Source organism: Rhinolophus ferrumequinum, chromosome 8, assembly GCF_004115265.2.
Source record: "Rhinolophus ferrumequinum isolate MPI-CBG mRhiFer1 chromosome 8, mRhiFer1_v1.p, whole genome shotgun sequence".
NCBI lineage: Eukaryota > Metazoa > Chordata > Mammalia > Chiroptera > Rhinolophidae > Rhinolophus > Rhinolophus ferrumequinum.
In genome coordinates this window covers 71,109,067-71,130,115 of record NC_046291.1, presented here as the reverse complement: position 1 = coordinate 71,130,115, position 21,049 = coordinate 71,109,067, and the positions used below count along the sequence as shown (strand labels likewise).

Sequence of the window (21,049 nt, the reverse complement as noted above, 5' to 3'; positions counted from 1 at the left end):
TTGGAGATAATAGGAATCAGTGACGAGCAACATTGAATTAGAGTTTTAGTAACCTACTTAAAACTGGAAATCTTTAGGTCTGCAAACAAATCAAAGGAACAACTTAAAACTTAAAACCTTCAAATAAACTGCACTGATCCTCATGGAATCATTTTTTGCAAAGGATGAAGTGTTTTAAATAGGCACTGTGGATTGTAAGGTTGGTGATCACTCAAATAACTAAAGCAAAAAAAGGTGGAATTAGTGTAAGGATTATTAATGCCTGTAAACCGGAACTGGAATTCTTTTACTTTTTTTCCCCTAGTTTCTGTTACTTTATAGCTTTGGTCTTCATGGACCATATTGTAAATGGTATCTTTTTACCTCTTTGTTCCCTTCACTAACATTCTTACTGTCTCTGGGTTTTTTTGTTGTTTTTTTAAGTTTTAAAAATTACCTTTTTTTTTTAATCAAAGGTTATACATAATATCATTAGGCTTAGTTGAAAAAGATTTTTTCTTTCCATAAAAGTTTCCTCCCCATTCTGAAAGGCAACTAACTTCAAATCCTTCACTTGTTTCTTTTGGTATTTATCTTCATTATGTAAGAATTTGGCTTACATAACTATTTTTAAAAACTTTTTTAAAAATACTATCTTTTGACTTCTGACTATTTACAATTTACTTCTCTCACTTCTCTACTTAGAACACTGTGTCCCATATTTTGGCAATAGAGCATTATTAAATGAGTATTCAGTGTATGCAGTATTATCATTCTGCAAATATTAACAGCTTATCAATGATTACATTTACTTTCTTTTTAGATTTTTACTTTCTTTTTAGATTTTTTTCAAAGTAGATAACTTCCTTATCTTTGTATCTGCTTCCTTTTCTATGTACTTTTGATTAATTCACCACAAATTCTCCAACAAAAGTGTGTAACTCTCTTAATATGTTCAATCAGATAATCTGTCAGTTTTATTTCTTCCTTGGTCATTTTTTCCTGGAACCATTCATTTTGCTGCTGTATTCTGGACTGGTTGCTTTTAGGCTTGCTACATAGTTATCATGCATCATCTTGAGAGAATATTTTGCTTCTCTCATGTGTTTATTTCCCCATTTCCTGAATTCCTTGCTTTCTTCCTTTTGGATTTACTGCATTCTAAAGGAGCGCACCTTCCAGTGGCTTTCTAAGAAAGGGTACATAGAAGGTGAAATTTTCTGAGGCCTTGCATGTCTGAAACTATCTTTATTCTAGCCTTATATTTGATTAATAGTTTAGCTGGGTGGAAAGTTTTAGGTTGGAAACTTTTATCCTTCGGAATTTTGAATATTGTGCCATTGTGTTCTAACTTTCAGTGTTGCTGTTGAGAAATCTGATATTCTTTATGTTTTTGCTATTATAGTTTTAAATTTCAATATTTTGATCTCCTTGTGCTCCTTTTATGTAGTATCCTGTTTCTGCTCTTGTTTCATGGATGTGAAGATTTTTTGTGAAGATTCTTTTTCTATGCCTTACATTATTTTTGTTTCCTCCAAGTTTTTTTAATGTTTGTTTGTTTTGCTGGTTTTTTTCTCAAATACCTGGATTACTTAACTGTCTATTTATATTTGAGTAAGGTCATTTATCTGACGGTGTTTTTTAGAGGATTGATCAATTTTCCCAAAAAAGAATTCTTCAGTCTTCATTCCTGGTGGTTGGCTGTGTTTTTGTTTGTATAGCTGAGTTGGGGGATGAGGATGCAATAGTGGGGTGGCCGTGGGTGGCGTGTTCATGGTTCAACCTGTTGACTTTCACTTAACCTTTCGTCTGTGGTATGGAGCCTTATCGTTTTCTTCAGCATGTCTTGTGCCTCCAGAGTCTGTTGGCTCTCTGGATCAGCCTTTGCAGATTAAGCCTTCAGTCTTCTACGATTTCGAGGAAAAGTAGTTTCCTAGGTACACTGGTAAGGGAAAGGTCTAGTTATTTGTATCAAGATTTTCAAGCAATCTTCCTATTTTCAGAAGTATCCTACCCTCTCTTTCAGCGAGTAACTGTTGCTTTCCACTCTGTGAGTCTTTAGATGGGTGGAGGAGTTTTCCTGCTTCTTCTTGTGCTCCCCCCCCCCCCCGCTACCACCCCCAGCCATTTAACATTTCCGTAGTCTCTTGTGTGCTAATCCATGAGTTTTATAAGGCTGAAAAAATGATAATTTTTGCCTTCTTGTTCCCCTTGCCTCTGAGGATAAATGACATTGGGGGGGGGGACGGGGTTGCTTTTATTTTGATGGGATTTCAAGACAGATGTGTTCATTCTGCCTTATTTAACCAGAAACCTTTATGTTCACATTGCTGTTAGAGGAAATCTGGTGCAGGTACTATGACCTACATTTTATATATGAGATAGCTAGACCGTACCTATTCCCAAATTACTAATACGATTTTAGAAGTCTGTCCTTGAACAAATTATATAAATGAATGAATCTTAATATTTCATCTAAAAATAAGAAAACTTACCACGCAGACTTTTTACAATAATTGTAAAAAACCGCAGTTACTTTTGCACTAACCCAATACATGTGCTGTTGCATCCCTGTTGTATAAATAACCAGAGAGAAGAAGGTGAGTGAAATAAACTCTGGGTGTTGAGTATGTATCATTGTAGGGGCCATATAATGGAGACTGAAGTATAGAGATAGAATGTTCTGGAGTCAAAAAAGCATAAACCACTTATAAAATAAACTGTCAAGTGTAGCCTATAATGTTGGGGGCTCAGGAGAGCAATAAGCAACATTTTTTTTCCCTTTTTTACTTTGAAACTAATTGAGAAACAGATACAGACATATAAAATTTCAGCTTTACTACTAATCAAAATGGTGTTGGAATGCAAGACATAGATGTATAGACTCTAGACTTTCTAATATTTAACTCCTGAATTAGGCAAACTTACCACTGGCTGGTCACTGACTGAGCAGGTCTCCCTGTGCTTAGCGCAGGAGAGGACCTGCTGGAATGCAGCCTCTCCAAAGAAAGGACGAACCACGGGAGACTATGAGCTTGGAGGTTTTGAGCTGATTAGGTTCTCCCAGGTCCACTAATCAGCTTAAGTCACGTCTTCCTTGGCTGAGCTTAGAGTGAAGGGGCGGAGAGAAACAAAGTATTCTTAATACTTTTCTCTAATGGAGATTTCAGTGGAAATGTGGGAAACAAATGTTTCCCTGTAACATACAACATATAATAGGCATACTATTAAATTAATACTATAGTATTACTTCATGCTATAGTATTAATTCATATTCATATATTATGAAGTGATGGCAGTACTGACCCATTGTTATGTTCCACACTGAATTGCATGCCACTCATTTTATACCATGGTTGGGAAATGCCATTTAATCTCAAAATCTCTTGACATTTTTTGGCTCTGGGAAATTTTCTTACATTATTTCTTCTCCTGGTTTCTCTGTATTTTCATTCCATTAGATAGCTATGCCTGTTATATATATGACTGTATCCAAATAAAAGGCAATCTAAAGGACTTTGAAAGGTACTTTTGACTAGTACAAATATTACTAGAAGTAACATTTGCTTTACCAGCTAATTTTAGACCAATTCTGTTCTATATATTGTCTGAGCTGTAACCAGTCAACTTGTAAATGCCTTAGTATATTCAAACAACCATTTATACTTACTTCTCTGCCTACACAGAAGCAATTGCTCCCCCTACCAGAAAGCAACCAAATTTCCCTGAACGATGGAAGACAACACTGTGGTTACTGCAGGGAATTTTCTAATCTATTTTCCTTACCACTTCCTTTTTCCTTCTTGTAATGATCGTACACTCTCTAGTTCCCTTGTTTTCCTTTTTTTATTAGGTACTACTCAGTTAACTTCACCTCAGGAAGTCTTCTACACACACACACACACACACACACACACACACACACACACGTGCCCTTCTTAACCTTAACCTTGTTCATATCTTGATTCTGTTGATCAGCTACATTAAGGAATTTTCAACCTCTTGCCAGTCTCCTCCCCCTCTTTTGGTGGGGGGAGAAGGCAGGGAATAGGGATTGTTTTACTTTTGTATGGTTGACTGGCTTGTGAAACTCACTCACTATTTCTAAGATTTCTTTTTCTGTTCTTATGTTTAAGAAATGCTGTTTTTATTCAACAGCTTTTAGTACCCATTCTTTTTTTCTTTATTTGCTGTTCAGGGACTATGCACATTATGATTGAAGTGATCACAGCCTTTAAAGAATTTGTCATTTTTGTCTGGCAGAGGAGAGAATCAATATAAGCTGAGGTAAAGAGAGGTACAGATGAAACAGTATAGGTGTTAGAAGCAACAGAATACCTGAATGTGTAATGGTATTCTTGTACAGTAAACTATTTTCCCAACTTTTCTTGCCCCTTCCCTGCCTCAGAAGCTGGGGCACTGGCTTTTGTAAGAATAGAATAAGAACATAGAACAGATTTAGGAGGTAGGGGAACAACTACCTCCTAGGTGAGTATGCTTAAGTAGGTGTGTAAAAAGATGGTCATGCAAAGTTTGCATAGATAGCCTTGCTCTTGAACTTTGGAAAACTTGTGTTTAACTTAGAAAGTCAGTGTATTGGCTTAACTCTAGTTAACACTTTTTAAAACCTACCTTCCTCTGAAATGTCTTCTGGTTGTGTCAGATACCTGATTTTTTATTTGTTGTTAGTCTGTGGACTAGTGGCAGATCATTGACTGTCACTGTGTGAATTTACAAACACCGCATCACTTTCTAAATAGGAGAGTAATTTTTAGTGATCTACATAGTTTCTGGGGTCCACAACATCTGTCACTGAGTTTGATGCAGATTGGATTGACTTTTTAAAAGCATACTTTTGAATTATTGATAATCATGACAAAAATAATATGTGAAGATAAGGAAGAAAATTTTATTTTCAGGAATGTTTTAAATGAATCATACTTACAAAATAATCTCATTAGTTCATTGGTAGCTATAATTTCTCAGATTTAATAACTTTATTGTGTACTCTATGATACAAGTTAAATACAATAAAATTTCACAAATTCAGTGTGTATAAAGCACTTTGAACACTGCCTGGCCCATATTAAGTGCTACATAAGGTTATAAGTGTTAGCTGACATTTATTTTTGGTTTTGTTGTTATATAGTGGTACAATTTTATTAAACAATTAACCGAATTCATATTTTGAGATATAGTCATTTGCTTTATAAACAGTTATTTTTGCCTTTAAATATTTTATGTCCATAAGTACTATCTGTGGTGGGGAGCTGATTTTACTAAAATTATATAAATGTACATAAGTGTTCCTATGACTGTGTTATCAGCTTACTCCCTTTAATAAGAGTGTAGTGCTGCATCTGAGAATGCCAGGACATTTCACACAATATGAACACGGGACATGCATTTACACACTGACACGTAGGCAGCCTTAGGTAACTATTCTGTTGGTGATTGGCATCTGTTTCATGGCTTGTCCTAAGTCTTGACATGTGATTTCAACACATACTTGTGGCAGTTTAGGTTTTTTTCACCCTTTAAATTTAAAAATTAATACCTGTACATGCTTAAAATCTTAAAATCCTTTATTTTTAAATCTCAAAATGCTTTATATTTAAAATAAAGGAGACAATACAAGAGGATCAGAAAGAAATTTTAATTTCTCTGTCCTTGAACCCTTACTGTACATCCCACTCCCAGAAGTGGAGAGCTCTTACCAGTTTCTTGTGTGTCCTTTCAGAAATACTCTGTGCATTTATAAGAGTATGTAAAAATATATACTCCTTACTCTTTTTAAAACTTAGCTTAGTGCACTGTATACACTATTCTGCACCTTAGCTTTTTTCATTGAATGTTCGTGAAGATTGGTTTCATTCCATATCAGAATACATACGTTACTGTCATTCATTCTCAGGGCTTCATTCTATGCTGTGTATGTATAAACCATCATTTATTTCTCTAACCCACTGCTTGTTTTATCCTTTTTTACTTCTTACAGTGTCAGTCTAATATTCTTATTTGTATATTTTTGTCTCTTTGTAAGTTTATTAGATAAATTTCTAGACGTAGGAACTAAATACTAAATACCAGTTTATAATTTCCTCCTCACAGTGTTTGTGAAGGCTTTCTTCCCCCATTCATTCCAAAATAGTATATCAAGTTTTAGGTCTTAGTCTATGTGATGAGTGAAGCATTATCTCGTTACTGTATTTGCGTTTATTTAATCAGTGTTATGATTTTTGATATTGTACCTGCCAATACATTTTTCGCCTTGCATTTTCTTCTAATAGTTTTGTGTTTTATTTTTTACTATAAAATTTTGTTGAGTATATCATTTATTGGTATTTGGAATGAGGTAGGAATCAAACTCAATTTTTTTTTAAGATAACTAGTCTGACATTATTAATCTGTCATGCTGGCACCTCCCCCCTTTTTTTTTTAAATAACCTATTTTATCCGTGATATGACATGTCATTCACATGATGTATTTTGTACTTGAGATTATTTCTAGATTCTTAATATTGTTCCATAGCTTCTCATTATGTTACCAGACTACCATGTTGATAAATATATGTCATCATTTTTTATAATTGCTAGTTTATATTTTAGCATATATTTGTGATCCTTTGTTTTTAAAATAAATTTTTGTTATTGCTTTTACTATTCTATTAAACTTTAAAATCGTTTTTTCTTTCACTCTGCCCTTAGTGTCTGAAACCAGTTTTTAGATACCTACTAGTGAGCTCTTCTTTGGTCACGACATTATAATTTAGGAGTATTCTGTGGTCAGTATAAACACTGTCTAACTTTATATTTTCTCCTCAGTTTGAAGAATTTTTCTTTTCTTTTCTAGCCTTTAATCTAGACAACGAGCAACCAGATTATGATATGGATTCAGAAGATGAGACCTTATTAAATAGACTTAACAGAAAGATGGAAATTAAGCCTTTGCAATTTGAAATTATGATTGACAGACTTGAAAAAGCCAGTTCTAATCAGGTACTGTACATTGTAAAAATGTGTCTTGTCTTACAATTGATCCAATTAGTAGATTTATTTTACATTTTCTTTAGACCTAAGTACATTGTGTTTTATTGTCTGCGGAACTTTTCCTGACGTCCTAGAATGTCTATTTACAGTATTCCTTGAACTGAATGCTTAAGCATAATTTCTTTGAATAATAGTATGAAGAGTACTGTTCTGACTGTTTTCTTGTTTGGATATAAAAATAATACTAGTTACAATATTATAATATATTCTTGATCCTTTTCATAGGGCTGTCTTTTTGGTGCTTCAGTAACTAAATTTGCTTGGTTGGGTCTCTAAGGCAGACATCTCATACCAAATCTTGCTCAGTTGCTCAGATTTATCTTAAGGTACTCTTATATTAAGTGTATTTTAGTTTTACTTATTTGTATATTACTTAAAATTTTACGTGAAGGAAAAGTTATTCACAAAATAATAAAGAATTTACTTATATAGGATACAGAGAATTTAAAATGGTTTGGTCTTTCTGGAGAGCAATTAGGCAGCGTACGCATATGTCAGGAACCTTAAAATGTTACACCTTTTGATTTAGTAATCCTACCTCTAGGAATCATTCTCAAGAAAAATAATTAGTGAAAATGCCAAAGATTTTGAACAGATGTTTAGAATAACTTACAAGTTGTCTCTATGGTGCAATTATCATACAGCCATTCAAAATTGTTATTTTGAATGATATCTAATGCCACAGGAGATTTCTCATTTTATTATGTTAGATTTCAAAAACAGGGTATAGAACTGTTTAAGTGGAAAACTGAGGTTTGTTTAAAGCATTTACATTTATACTTGTGCATAGAATAAAAGAACAGGAAAGTCAAACAAAATGCCAACAATGGTTATATTTAAGTGATGAGATTATTGGTGATTTTTATGTTCTTTATTCTATTTTTGTGTTTTACAAATTTATTATACTGAGCATGTGTTGATATTGTGATTAGATTTAAAGAATAAGCTATTTTTTAAAATAATTGTTGTGTACTTGTGTGGTATATTAATATGCTACTTGTTATTAATGTAGTAAGTTACAAATATCAGTAAACTTACAATAGACTTAAACCTTTTCAGTAGTTAACCCATAAGAATTCATTATTTTCCCTCAACTCCCAACTTAAGTCTTTTGAATCTTGAGGCATTAACAGCTATTCTGCACATTTCCAGTAACTTTTTCATTGTAAAATGACTACTGCATACTTAGCTACCAGTCTTTCCCCCTCATTTTTATGGAAATCAATATCTAGTGTAGTATCCAAAGAAGTACATTGAAAACTGAATTTTGTAAAATTCAACTTAATTGGCTTTTTGAGAAAGTGTCTTGTTTTTTTAATTGGAAATTTGTTTTAATTATCAAATTGATATTCATTATAGTTAGTGCTCACAGTTTTTCTAGGATTTTGATCACTGGCATCAGATAACAGCTTCAGTTTTTCTTTATGTACAAATTTTCCTAGCAATGCTAGGCCCAGTCAGTGTTTCAGTAGTTCTACTGTTTTCTTTGATTGCTCAGAAATTATTCATGGTGGCTGAAATTATATCATCAGAAGGCTTCACCTCTCAGTAATTTGCTTTCTTTCATTTAATCAGTAATACTTATTTAGTGAACAGGAGAGGTGACAGAAGTTCTGCCCTTGTGGAGCTTATTGTCTAAGTGGGGACAGGATAAACAAAAAGCATATAAATAGTAACAATTAGCTATCCACATATGATCGTCATTATCCTATTTTAGTTGTCTTTGCTCAATGGCAAGCTTCAAAGCCCTAAAGTGACTGGCGAGGTTCAGAGCATGATAGCATCTGCTTTCAGCATTGGGGATGAAGGTGGAGGTTTTTGTCATAGGAACAAGATAATGGTCCTGTTATTAGAACCAAGGATTAAAGATACTGAACGGCTGGCTGTCCTCCGTCCAAGTCCCTGATGTGTGGATTCATGGATTTCTTTTTCTTTTCACCTTATTGGGGGGCTAGCATAGTACCGTATTCAAGGACAAGGAATAATAAACTTTGTGGTTACACCAGTACTTATTAGGTTGGTAGAGAAAAACGTAGAAGATAGACTGAGGCAAAGCTTCTGCCCCCATCATTCTGTGGAGAGTAGTGCAGTGGTCATTATTGAAAACTCCTGTTGTTAAATGTGTTAAATGCTGTGATTATTTTCAGTCTGCATCCTTTTTGTTTTATTTGAGCTCTCCCTATTTCTTGACTGTCATCACCTTTGGTCTTTAGCATACAATCCATCTCCTTCTGGTTTTTCTTATTATTTTTCATGACCATCCCTTTCTTTTGTCTGCTCCTTTTCATTCAACTCCTGCAAATATCAGGGTCTCTTGAAATTCTGTTCTTGGTATTCTTATCCTATGTATTTTGGGGTAGAGTCACCTCAGCAAGCATTTGTGTGGGTGACCTTTAGCCTTGACCTCTTTTCTCAGGCTCTAGGATTTTCTTTTTTCTCTCTTCCTGCTGCCTATTGGCATCTCCACAGACCTTTCAATTTTAACCTTTCCGAATTTTCTTCTCAACTCCAGATGATCCTATGATGTATTCTTTTTCTGTCCAGTGACTCAAAACTCAGAATCATGTGTCTTTTCCCCCTTTCCTTTACTCCCCAGGTTTCTAATTCTAACTCATCCTTGAGTTACCTATATATTCCTTGAATATTTCATTTTCAGTTATCTCTTCTCTCATTTCTTCAATCTTTTTGCCCAAAAATGTGCCGAGGGTCCCTATATTTTAATAAACTACCACCCTATATCTCTCCTTTTTTTTTGTCATAATTAAATTTTCAAAAGATTAGCCATCACAATCCATTTCAGTTTACTGAAATTGTAGTAAGGTCACCAGTGATCTCCTAATTGTCATCCAATAGCCTCTTTTCAGCCTCTATTCTACTTCATATCCCTGCTGTTTTTACTGAATGCTGTTGACCTCCGTATTTCAAGATTCTTGTATCTCCTTTCTTCGTCTCTTCTTCCATTTCTCCTCTTCGTCTTACTTGTTGCTGTTTTCTTCAGTATCTGTCATCTGAACTCTTGCGTCTTAAGCTACCAACACAGGCACTCCCAGGTGGCGTTTTTGTGACTCTGCGCTGTGTCTCATTGCGCTAATACAGAGTTCCCAAGTTCTTACATTGTCCTGTTTAATTGGTATTTCTTCCTTTTCCTTTTTTGTACATTGTAAGTTTCTTTAGGTCGTGGATTTATCTTGCAGTTTCTTTCCCTTCCTCACAGCCTGTAACACAATGATGGGGTGGTAGTCGCTGGTTATTAGCTACTTATTGCTTACTGGACTGTTTTACATATAAAAACACTTTAATTTTTATATGTAATTGATTCATTTGCATATTTAAAATTGTATATATTTAAATTGCTAGATCATGCGTTTTGTATGTAAACAAATTAAATGATCCTGTCCTGATGGAGTTAGTAGCAGTCTAAAAGAAAAAGCCGTATGGTAGAATAATTTTTATCTTCCCATCCCCAAAACCCTAAAGTAAGTAAATCAAATAACTCAGAGATGTCTTGAGAATAGTAAATTTACCGCAGACACTTTGCCAGTTAAATACTGATTTCTACTACTTTCTAGTAGACGAAGAGCTAAGTGACAGAACTTTTTCTTAGGGTATAAAAGTAATAGAATTCTGATTTTGTGCGTTTTTAATCATGTGACATAATAATTTAGGACTACTTTATTAGCAAATAATTCTTGCCCTCTCAAATCGATGCTGTCACCATGATAATAGTGATGCCGTGATACGGGACTAGTTGCCTTGGAACAGCTACAGATAATTTTCACAGAATGATTAAAACCAAGATTATTCCATAAAATAAACATTTGCTGTATAACGACATAAAAATAGCAGTCGACCAAGAAAGTACAGTTAACACTGGAAAGAAATGTCAGGATCTTTAACTGTAAGCTGTGTATTGAAATCTTACTACCTAAGATACAAAGAGGGTACTTAACAATTAGAAGGGCGTTTCTAACAGGAACAAGAAGCACCAGAGAAGGAAATCTGAGGCAGTGCTTTCATCCCCTAACACCTCCTATGGGAGGGTAGGAAGCACTGTTATTTTGATAGCACTGTTATAGGAAACTCACTGCTGCTCTGCTTGTTGATGGAAGGAGAGCTATCCCCCTTCCCACTCTAAGGTTAAAGTACATTCTTGATTTAATTAGTGAAGGTTACAAAATTTTATCAGAAGCAGAACTGCCAAACAGCTGAAGCATGTGTAGCATGTCATAGCGTTGTTTCCCTTGGTCCCCAGAGCACGAGAGCTTCCAGTGATGCTATGATGCTGTCAGCATGAGGTGGAATTTTATTAGCTTCAGAAAGCTCCACTCTTACTGTACCACTGTCCGTGTAGCCTGTGGGAGTATACATCACCATTCCAGAGAAGTTCAGCTGACAGGAGGAAAGTGCCCATTTAAAGTTGATGTTTGGAAATACTGATTCTTTTGGTTAGATCTCATGTTCCAGGCTCTGGCCCTCCACTTTAAAGACCAAGTTACTCAGCCTCTTAGATGCATTTAAGCCAACTCCACTGAGACATTGAATAAACTGAAGAATGGCCACTTATAATTTTAATGCACTAAATGTAATTGGACTGGAATACTTGAGTTGACATTGTCAGTGTATTCTCTTCCTGTGGTCAAACTACCTTGGCAGCCAAATTATATAAGAAACCAACTAATTAATCCTAGTAATCACCATCATAGGTCTGGAAATCCAAATGATGATTGCATTTATTCCATGAAGTTATGCCAGTACGAGTCAGAGCATATCAGAAATATATTTGGTGAGGTCATGTCTTTTTCAGATGACTTTGTATCACCTATAGATCAATTGATATGTTGATCTTATAATTTGAGTGAGAAAATTTTTTTCTTCATTTCTGAGTTGTAGGGAAACATGTCTTAGTAGATAGCTCAGCCTAATTTGAAATGAATCTTCATCTCTAAAATGATAAAAGTGAAGATTGGGAAAACATCAGTGAGGTTTTCTAGCTCTAAAACTCCATGATCTGTTCCCAAAGTTCACTGTAAATGGGTATGTGTTAGCCCTAGTCCATCTTGCTAAAGTGGACTTGCTAAAGGCCACTTTCTGATCTTCGTAAGGAGCAAGGAAACAGATGTGACCAAGCAAAGTTTTACAAACCTTGGTTTAAGGTATGTCACCATTGTACTGGGTGCAATGATAAAGCAGTAGATCCCCAAGAAACAAATGTCAGAGCTCCTAGAGGAGCCACTCAGGGCCACTGTCCCAGATGTAACAATGTCATTAGTAGAAGGAGCATTGAGAACAAGGATTCTCTAGTACATAACCGCCTTGGAGAGAGGAATTGCTTTTATATGTAACTGGTATAAGAAATTCAAAATTGCATAGTGTTAATACTTCTGGAAATATGCTAAGTTTGTCCTTTTACAATGTCAAAAGGCATTTTATATTTAGTTGCAATATAATAGAGCATATTCATCTTTTATTTTGGAGGGAGTTTAAGAATAAACCTATATCTTCCAGTTTCTGTTGATAAACAAAACACAGAAGCTGAGAGACTGTTGAAAATTAGTAGATCCTCAAATGTGTAGAATCATAGAATATCAGAATTTTGAGGGACCCTGCATGTCTTGTAGTCCAGAAGTTACCTGAGACATAAATCTGTTACAGTCTTCCCAACTCTCATTCCTCTAGGCTTCTTAAATATTTTAAGTAGTGGTGCTCACTACCTCGCAGGATAAAATAAAAAATTTTAGATAAATCTCTTTATTAATAAATCCTTTGTTAGAGTGAATTGAATTGTTTGCTGCCATCATGATATCTGGTCATAATTGTTAGATTGATCACATTTTCCTCTATAGGTACAGTTTAACTTTGATTTCTCATTTTCAAACATTGTAGTTCGATGACGTGTTGTATTTTTCATTTAGCTTGTAACACTTCAAGAAGCAAAACTGCTGCTAAATGAAGATGATTACCTTATTAAAGCCGTATATGACTACTGGGTGAGAAAACGTAAAAACTGCAGAGGGCCCTCCCTCATTCCTCAGATAAAACAAGAGAAAAGAGATGGCTCTACGAACAATGATCCATATGTTGCCTTTCGGAGGAGAACAGAGAAAATGCAAACTCGAAAGGTAATGTGCAAATTAGATTTAATTGAATGTACCTTAATAGTATTTAAGATGAATATTTTTTTCTGCTAATAACTTGAATAATTTTGAATACTTTGAACATAAAGGGAAGCTGATGACATTGTTGAACTTGATGTTAAAAAGTAGTTTCTATTGGTCAGTTGTGTACAATAGTTATCTAATCCCATGCCCTATTTAAATCTATTGATCATACCATTTTAGACTTGCAGGTGAAGCGATATGAGGAATTATATGTCTTTATGTACCTCGGAAATTTTGATTTCCTCAGTAAACTATACATTCTATACATGTCCTCTGTTTTGGAAGCTTAACAGCTTATATAGTTCCTTTGAAATCATATTCTAATCCTTGCAAGGAAAAATGGTCTTGACTGCCTCTAGCTACTATGGGGTCGTGGGAAGTAGGGAAAGGTTCACTTTCAAGCCTTTTCTGCCAGCAGTCAGAAGTAACACAGTGGAATCTTTTTCTCCTTTTCTAAGTTGTCAGTTGTGTCAGATTTCAAATTGATGGATTTGTTCCCATCTGGCTTTCAGAAGCAGTGTGAGCCAGAATTTTAAGTAAGAGAATTAGGGCCTCATGCTTTAGAATGATATGGTATAGAGGAAAGCATTATTTCAGAGGAGTATTCACTGCTTTCCATTTCTCATAAGTAACCACCATCCATGGTAGTACATTCTCTAACATTGTGAAATATTAGGAACATAAATGTAAAAACCATGAGGAATTACAATCGGAGGCAAAGCATTATCTGTGGATTCCTGTTTCTCTTCACATTGAAAGCTTGTCCTTGTCAGCTGTTAATATAACAGCTGGGAGGCATAACAGCTGCCAGGGATAGTATATTTTAGGAGAAACCCTACTGGTTAACAACCAGAGTTTATATAACTCTTTCTTGGTTTCCCAAATGTAAATGACATTCCCTAACCGGGGCTAAGTTTTCAGTTTGGCATTTTAGTTCTTAGCTGTGGAAATCTAAGATACTTTATGAAGATTTAGTACCTTACTTAGAAAAGACAAAAATGAGATAAGTTTGTAAATATACTAAAACTTTATAAATATGGACTCTTGGACATGAGGACAGAAAGGTTTATCTGAACCGTTGAAAAATTGGAACTACCAGTTGCTTTTTAAAAGAATTGTAATTGAATCAGATATATTGCAAAACATAGACTTATAGCAATGTCTTTTGAAAGAAAAGTACTATTGGTTGACGTTCAGTGAATGGGTATGAAGTAGTACTGAAAATTTGCAGTATATTTTGACATGGAAACAATATTCTAAATGTTTAAATTCTTAAATAGGCTAAATCACTACTGTCTAACCAGTGCATATTGAGAATTGCAAGGAATAGTTTCCTGAGTTTAGGCACTTCTCCATTGTGGAATGACTGCTCCAGCTCTTTCCTGACACTCTTTTAAGTCCTACGCTTTCTCTTGTCTGTTATTTTCGTCTTCCTCTGCAAAGTGGAACATTTTTTTCCCCAGTAGTCTTTTTACTCCTCTCTGTTTTCAGTTGTGGGACCAAAGACTGTTCCTCTTCACGGATGGTGCTGCTGGTTAGAAATGCTTGTGTTTCAAAATGAGAAAGTTGGGAAAGCAATCAACAATAAATATTCCTTAGGTGTTTAGGAGGTGGGCAAGCATTGGGATGCAAAAATGAACACAGCTAACAGAGATTCTCGGCTTCCTTTTCTATTTCCACAAAATTAAAAACACTTGTGTAGATGATACAAAGGCGAAAGTAAAGCACTTCTGAAATACTTGCTTAGTAGTCTAGAATTTAATTTTAATTCACTAAATTAATTTGGGAGTGCTTAAGTACTTTAGGACATTTTTAAATGAGGTAGTCTTAAGGCACCAGCATGTCTGAATGCACTGATTGGGAAGTCTTGATTCAGCATTTACGTTTAATACATTTAACCTCATAGATACAACTGTTAGCATCTGTGCCATCTCTCCTCCCTCTGTGTGGCTCAGAAGAAGCAAGTTAGACAGGAGAGGAAACTCACAGGGTAGTGGTTCTCGGTCTGGTTGCACATAACCATCACCTGTAAATTATCTTTGTTTATGGAAAGATCAATAGTTAATTCTAAAGTGAAGTTGTTTGAGACCCATTTCCAGAGATTTGGCAGTAGGTCTGAACTTAAACTTAGTATGTAACTGGAACAAGAAGAAAGGGATTGGCAGTTGAGAGAAAGCAGATCTGAATACAGGAGTAAGGCCATGTTAAAAGCATAGAAAAGGTGAAAGTATGAACTTATGGATATTAATACTGATATAGCTAGAATTAGATAGAGACCTGTGCATGTGTACATACGGTACTTACTTCCTAGCTCTGTTTGCTGAGAGCGTCTAGAAGCAGAGACACTCAGTAGTAGTGGGCATGCTTAACCTGTAGATTTTGATTTTAAATACCGTTTTCCATTCAAAGGAACCAGAGTTCATTAGAAAAATGGTTGATCCCAGGTCTGGGGCTGGGAAAGTATCAAGATAAGCTTGGAACATTCTGCTATGTCAGAAAATAAGAGTATGATTGAAGACCGAAGAATGTCGGAGCCATGTCAGAAGGCCTCAGGAGCCAGCTTGAAGGGGGACTCCACTGATCAGACCTGGGAAAGTTTGAGTGTCAAAATAAATGGAGGAATGGATAACTATAGAATATAAGTAACCCATGAGTCCATACTGATAGACGTGAATGGATGGATGAATAGATGAACGAATGGATGATTGATAGATGAGAGAAAGGTACATACACATTTCTTTATAGTAGATTTTGAACTTAAAAATGTCAGCGGAATGATGGAGTTTGAAAATCCCCATTTGGCAACCACCTTAGTAATAATTGTTTCAGGCAAAAGTTAGAATCAATGGATACTAAACTAGTGGGGGGAAATAGGAAAAACACGATACAGAGTCCCACACTTTTTGATTTAAAAAAGAAAAATAGTAATTTGACTAGAGAAAGCTGGTAGGTATCATCTTAATCAAGTGATCAAAGTTAACATCGGCAGTAATGGGACAAACAGGTCTCATTTAACTCTTGAGAGAGAGAGGTAATTCTACTAAAAATGTAAAACCTGAATTGTGGAAAAACATAAAAGAAACCCAAATTGAGGAACGTTTTATAAAAATGGCCTCTCTTCAAAACTATCATGATCACCATAGAAAGACAAAGAAACTGTTCCAAATTACAGGAGATTAAAAAGACATGACAACTAAATGCAATTTTAATCCTGAATCAGATCCTAGACTAGAAAAAAATTTATTACTACTAATGAATTTTAATAATAAAAATGACTGTTGTCTCTCTAATGTCCTTTATAGCAACAAATGTAATTGTTCTCTCTATATATTTTATATATTTATATGACTGTTGCTATAAAAGGACATTAGTGGGACTATTGATAAAAAGTTAAATCTGTAAATTAGTAGAATTACGTCAACGTTAATTTCCTGATTTCAATAATTGTACTATTATTATCTAAGAGAATATCACTGATTTTTGAAAATACACATTAAACTGTGTAAGGATAAAGGGGCATTATATCTTAATTTTTCTGGCAGGGTGGCTTAAACAACAGATATTTCTTTCTCCCGGTTCTGGAGCCAAGGAAGTCCGAGATCCAGGTACCGACAGATGCGGTGTCTGGTGTAGGCCTGTTTCCTGGTTCATGGGTGGTCATCTTGCTGTGGCCTCACATGGTAGAAGGGGAAAGAACTCTTTGGGGTCTCCTTTATAAGAGCACTAATCCCTTCAGGAGGACTCCACACTCATATCTAATCCCTTCCCAAAGGCCCCACCTCCAAGTACCATCACACAGCAGGGTTAGGATTTCAACATACGAATTTTCAGGGGACACAAACATTCAGTCCATAACTAATATACATATATACACATACTGGGGTACCAAAATGTATACAAGTGGACACTTTGCTCAAGCAGTAGTTTGCTGTAATCAGAAGTGTCTGGACACTGATGGTAACCATTTTGAGCACCTCTTGTAATTGCAGATGTCAGATGTGACTTGTAGTCATTCATCTTTTGTTATCAGTATATATTGAGTATTACAATTCTAATACAGTTTTCCTTTCTTAAAAAATGTATATATTTGTTTGGCACCCTCTGTATACACATATATGTGCATGTATGTATGTATATACATACAGAGAAAGAAAACATGTAAAAGATTAACATTTGGTGAATCTGGATGGAGACTATATGGGAATTCTTTATACTGTTTTTGTAACGTTTTTGTGAATCTGATATTTCAAAAAAATAAAAGTAGAAAGAAATAGGACCAAGGAAAGGAAAAATTAGGAAGGGTGGTTATTTGGGTCTAAAGAGAGCAGGACGTGAATGAGTAAGACAGGCAGAAGCACACAGTCAGGAGGAACCCTAGTGAAGAGCGAAGCGATGTTCAAAGGTGCTGGTGCACTTCTGAGTATTGTTCAGATGGCATGTAGCCTTGTATCATCATTCATGTTTTGAATCTGTATGTGTCTCCTTCTCATTAGACTTGAAGCCTTTTGAGGATAGGGAACATGTGCAATACCCTGCACAGAGTGGACACTTTAATATTTGCTCTTGGTAATGTTACTTTTTTTCAATGGGAAGATGTGATTGCTGCTTGTTTATCAGAAGGGAAGTAAAATGCTGAAAATCATGCTTAAAATTTTGCATTTTGTCACATAGTACTGAAGGGGAAACAAAAAGATTAATTTCCTTTTGATGCAATAAAAGAATGACTTATTAACATAGCATTTCTTAATATTTGGTATGCAATACCTTAATGGGACTGAGTTTATAGGTGATGATTAATTTTCAAATATAAGAAGCTATACACAAAAGAAAAAAGAGCAAAACTTTGAGTCTTTCTTAAGTTTTATTTTCTTTTATAATCTTCCAGTATGAAACATGGCTTTTTTCAGGTTCTTTCTAATGTTATATTGCATTATTAATTCAAGGATGGAAAGATTATTTAAGTGCAGTCTGTGTGGACATATAGCATGACAAGTTGCAATGGTCTGTTTTTAAACAAATAGTTTCATGCCTAATATAAAGTAAGTGGTCTATGGCTATTTGATTGAACAAAATGTTTTATATTAATAGTAACTTATATACAAATAGTTGCTTCTAATTACAACCGAGACTTCTCTAGTTATTAAACAAGACTGTCACTCTAAGTTTGTTCAGACACTTTCCTACACTCCAAAGTAAGAGCTTCTTAACAATACTCTGAAATTCAGAATTTTCACTAAATCTTTTTTTCTAACCTACAGTGAGGTGTTATTATACTGAAACATGATAATCTCATTCCTTGAGATGTTTTATAATCTCATTCCTTGAGATGTTTTATACCCCACTTTCAGTTTTATATCTGAAATTCTGAAGTGAAGCTTTGCTTGCCATTGTAAATTTTTACACTATAGTATATTGAACTGTCCAGCCCTAATTACATACCTGAATGGATGGATAGAGAAGCATTTTGGCTATTTTTAGGTAACCTTGATTTAACAGAACTGTTTCTCTCTATCATTGGAAAATACATTGCTACCAAATGAATGTACTACATTTTCTGGTACACTAGGTTTTGTTTTAGGCAAACTTTTAAAAATATGTTTACATTGGAATTATCCCTTCTATGTCATTCCATCTTTTCAACAGCTGGCAACATTTTTTTCTGAATATTTATTGAGAGATAGTTGCTTATATTCATATATTCAGAGTTAAATAGATAAGGTTTTTTTTAATGTAGTTGTTGTTTAGATGATTTTTTTAACATTTTGCTTTTATACAGTGAATTTGGGTTTGATAAGATTTTGTTGATGCTGGAAATGTGGATAATTGGATTAATTGTTACTCTTAAATTTTCATTATTTTCAATAGAATCGTAAGAATGATGAAGCCTCTTATGAAAAGATGTTGAAACTCAGACGAGAGTTTAGTAGAGCCATAACAATTTTGGAAATGATTAAGAGAAGAGAAAAAACAAAACGAGAATTATTGCACTTAACCTTAGAAGTTGTGGAAAAAAGGTAACATTGATACTATTACACACTAGTGGCAGCTTTAGCTAAATGATGGGCAAAATATAACCAAATGAGAATTGTTTTTTATTTTTTGCTAACTTTAAAACAATTGAAATTTATTCTCTAACAAAACCTACATTTTCTTGAAGAATTGTGGTTACTAGTTGTTTTTTTTTAATTGGGTTATAATTTGAAGTGCCAATTTGGGGGATATTTTTATGTGCAGTATAGATCCTCTAATACAGTTAACTTTTTTTTTTTCAGAATCATTGAATTCTGTTTAGAAAAGTACCTAAAGGTCATTTTGTCCAATTCTCTATATTAAAGTTACTGTTAAACAAAATTTGAGGGAAATGAGAGTTTTAATTGATTTTATTTTCTGACTGGGTAGAAAATATTTTTGTTTCAATGCATTCTGAAGTTGTTCTCTAATGTAATCGTGATTTTTCTACATAATCAGACTATCTATACTAAATCTAACCGAATTTTATGTGATTCCTGAGGTAAGCATTATAAACATCATTTCCTGGTGCTTCAAAATACAAAATATACGAGAAATTCGTCTTCTGTGTACCTTAGAGATTTTTTTGTTTTGTTTTGTTTACTAAATCCCAAATATGAGCTGCTTTATTCGTATAAATTTTGTCTTTTAGGAATACTCTGATTAATTGCTGGCTCTGTTTGATTAGTTGTATTCTAATTAATTGAGGTATCGTTAGTTTTTCTTTATTTTTAAACTATGCAAATTTTTTTATATTTTGTTACCTTTTCAAGATATCATTTGGGAGATTATGGTGGTGAAATCCTTAATGAAGTGAAAATCAGTAGATCTGAAAAAGAGTTATATGCCACTCCAGCAACTCTTCATAATGGAAATCATCACAAAGTCCCAGAATGTAAACCTAAGGTGAATATTCTCCGGGGAGAAGCATGTATGGTAATATTGATCATAGTTATTGGTTTTTGCAGTTATCTTGGTATAGTTTGGTTAAAGAAGAAAGTAATGAACATGTATTTAGTTCTTACTATTTGCCAAGCACTTTCCTAGGAATTTGAGATACGTATGATTCATTAGTCTTTATAACAACCTTTGACATCAATTTACTTCTGTGTGACAAATAGCCAATAAGTGGCAGATTAAGGTTTGAGTCCAGGGACCATGTGCTTTCCACGATGCCATCTGCTTCCCTAGAGAATAAGGGTAAACTTTACTTATTATCACTATCCTTAGCAGATCCTGCATCGTACTGGCAAGCATCAAAATCTAAATGCTTTCCTTATTGAGACTATTGTAAGTTATTCTTATTCTCATCGTTATTGCTAGAACCAGCATTTATCCATTGCTGTCTACTTTGAGTGACTTGAAAAAGTCCTCTAACTTCTAGATTACAATTCCTTCCTCATAAAGAGCCAGATGCAGTGATTCCTTTAGTCTCTTAGACTAAAGAATTATATTTATTCAGTATTCACGTGGTACATTAATTAAAGTATTCAATAGATACACAAAAATTAGACTTTTAATTTTAGGAGCTTAGATTTAACCAATAAACAGGTATTGACTAAAGCATTAGGCAATAGAGCTTTACTGTGTAGCAAGATTTAAAAAGTGACTTAGGTGTTTGTGGAAAATTCATCTTTTAAAAATATACGCAATCCTCATTTTTCATGGGTTCATTCTTAAAGGTCAAGGAAGAATGTGGAGCAGGAAAACTTTTTATTCAACTCATGTCAGTTCAAAACATCAGAGTTCTTTCTTATTAATCACAGGCATCTAGCCCACCTACCTGATTCACTTTAAATCACACTTGCCTCTATAGCCAAAATATTATCGATGTAATAAATGTCATTTGGTAT

At 34.4% G+C, this 21,049-nt stretch overlaps 1 protein-coding gene across 3 annotated transcripts in view; it reads left to right on the top strand.

Annotated features, from left to right (window-relative positions):
• EPC2 (enhancer of polycomb homolog 2) overlaps nt 1-21,049 on the top strand; it is a 112,620-nt gene that overhangs the window by 65,776 nt on the left and 25,795 nt on the right. For all 3 annotated transcript variants that reach the window (XM_033112670.1, XM_033112671.1, XM_033112672.1), the window contains exons 3-6: nt 6,833-6,978; nt 12,942-13,148; nt 19,053-19,201; nt 19,970-20,102. In XM_033112670.1, coding sequence (XP_032968561.1) covers nt 6,833-6,978; nt 12,942-13,148; nt 19,053-19,201; nt 19,970-20,102 — 635 coding nt within the window. The remainder of the gene's footprint in view (nt 1-6,832; nt 6,979-12,941; nt 13,149-19,052; nt 19,202-19,969; nt 20,103-21,049) is intronic.